We start from the raw sequence: 2421 nt of genomic DNA, 5'->3' as shown, positions 1-2421 counted from the left end.
TCTAAGGTAAGTATTGAGTTCTATTTGTAATGAAATCTGAATACGATGTGATTACTTTTTACCTTTTCCAGGGAGAACAACGATTGGATCTCTGTAAAACAAGGTTTTGTTTGCCATACACCATAAATTTTTGCAATTTAACACAAATTCGGCAGCCGAATGGCCCAATACGAAGCATTCGTCGATCACAGCACGCACCTTATCCACTTGTAAAACTAACCCCTCAGGAAGCACAACAATTAAATGGTACAATTTAATAATTTTTGTAAAACGTTAAATTTTATTCTTTATAAAATTGCAGCCAACATCTATAAAGATTTTACTACGACACGCAATAACACTTTACCCACAACCGCAGCCCAGTTGGCGGATACTAAACAGCTACAGCAGCGCATGACATTGCATAATAATGGCTTGTCCACAACATCCTTTCCTCATGCAAGTCGACAACCGCAACCGTTACCTCCAATGGTAACTGTATCCAGTCAACACATTCCACACGCTCACCACCAGCAACAAATAAACCACCACCATAGCCACCCTCACCTGCAATCATCTTCTTCGCATGCGCAGCCTCAACATCGCAATAAATCACACAAAAAAAACAGCGAAACATCCACCACCAATTTGCGGCATATTCTCAACAATTTGAACATATTCGGAAGTAGCACAAAAAGTAACAGCCAGCATATGAATAACAATAGCAGTATGGCCCAGACTTCAACCTCGAATCATTTAGGCATGCAGTTCTCCCATTCCAAAACCCCACTAACTGCTTCAATGAAAAGTCACCACAGCCGTTGCTCGGATGGTTCCTTACAGTCGCACCGCAGCAGTCGTTTGGGCTCTCACCGGTCTCGTTCACGCACACGTGCATCGGATACAGACACAAACAGCATGAAATCTACACGGCGTCCGAGTGTTGACACAGTTTCCACATATCTCTCGCACGAAAGCAAGGAAAGTTTACGTAGTCGTAATTTCGCCATATCTGTTAACGATCTGCTTGATTGTTCTTTGGGCAGCGATGAAGTATTTGTACCATCGTTGCCACCATCTTCTCTGGGCGAGCGTGCACCAGCACCTCCTCCACTACCACATCATGTGAGCTCTATAAATTTAGCGCCCTCTGTAGGTACCGCTGGTGGTTCTGTTACAGTAGTAGCTACGCTTCACAATACTCATCAACACCAATCTCAGCAACAATTAGCATCATCAACACAACAATCAGCTATTGCTGGCGCGATTGTGGGTGTGGATCCAGCAAGTGATATGATATCTCGATTCGTTAAGGTGGCAGAGCCGCCCTTGTGGCCAAACGCCCAACCGTGTCCCATGTGTATGGAAGAGCTGGTGCAAAGCGCACAGAATCCAACTATTGCCTTAACTCGCTGTCAGCATTTAATGCATTTACAATGCCTCAATGGCATGATTATAGCACAGCAAGGTGAAAGGAGCAAGGTAAATAAACACTCCCAAAACATTAACTGACTTTCTTGTTTGTAAATAACTTTTACAAATACCTAAACTTTATATTTTAATAATAACTTATAAGAAATGAAACCTATTTTTTGACTTTTCAGAATCTCTTCATTGAGTGTCCAGTGTGCGGTATCGTTTATGGTGAAAAAGTTGGTAACCAACCAAATGGCACTATGTCATGGAGCATCATTAGCAAAAGTTTGCCAGGCCATGAGGGTCAGAATACCATACAAATTGTTTACGAGTAGGTCAATCCTCTTTCATGTTCTTTTTTTTCAGTAATTATAAAATGAATTTTCAGCATCGCATCTGGCGTACAAACCGATGAACATCCACATCCAGGTCGAGCTTTCTTCGCTGTTGGATTTCCGCGCGTGTGTTACCTACCCGACTGCCCGCTTGGTCGCAAAGTATTGCGCTTTCTAAAAATTGCCTTCGATAGGCGTCTCTTATTCTCGATTGGCCGTTCGGTTACCACAGGTCGTGAAGACGTCGTAATTTGGAATAGCGTGGATCACAAAACGCAATTCAATATGTTCCCAGACCCAACGTATTTACAACGTTGCATGCAACAATTAGTGCACTTGGGTGTCACCGATTGATGGACGCCAATGATGAATACGAAATTAGATTTAAAATATTTTAGTTAGTGTGCAATTTGAAAGTGTTTCAAAGTAAGTTGCGTTCGAGTAGCTCGAACTTTAAATACCCAAGTGGTTTCCATTTTGTGTCAAATGTAAAGTGCTGAAGGCGTCATGCATGCATAATTTTATAAGCTTTAAAATTGTAGGTTTTAAAAATTTACTAGACTTCCTTGAATGTTCTTCCATATTAGTTTCTAGTTTTAGATAGTATGGATGTATTTAATATCCAAATTTGCTTATGATTTACTATGAAGCAATTTTTAATTATTTCGCTAGGTATTAGTAGCAATTCAAT

General features: G+C 40.9%; 1 protein-coding gene across 1 annotated transcript; it reads left to right on the top strand.

Annotated features, from left to right (window-relative positions):
* The first annotated feature begins 18 nt into the window (after positions 1-18).
* Positions 19-2410, top strand: LOC108355361 (protein deltex-like). The gene is made up of 4 exons (XM_017606523.1): positions 19-246; positions 302-1461; positions 1584-1726; positions 1784-2410. Exons 1-4 carry the CDS (start codon positions 30-32, stop codon positions 2082-2084), a joined length of 1821 nt encoding a protein of 606 aa, XP_017462012.1. The 5' UTR covers positions 19-29; the 3' UTR covers positions 2085-2410.
* Positions 2411-2421: the final 11 nt, after the last annotated feature.

This window comes from Rhagoletis zephyria, unplaced genomic scaffold (genome assembly GCF_001687245.7).
Source record: "Rhagoletis zephyria isolate East Lansing unplaced genomic scaffold, Rhagoletis_zephyria_1.1 Rzeph_scaffold_44881, whole genome shotgun sequence".
Taxonomy (NCBI): Eukaryota; Metazoa; Arthropoda; class Insecta; order Diptera; family Tephritidae; genus Rhagoletis; species Rhagoletis zephyria.
This window is presented reverse-complemented; position numbering and strand designations above follow the sequence as displayed.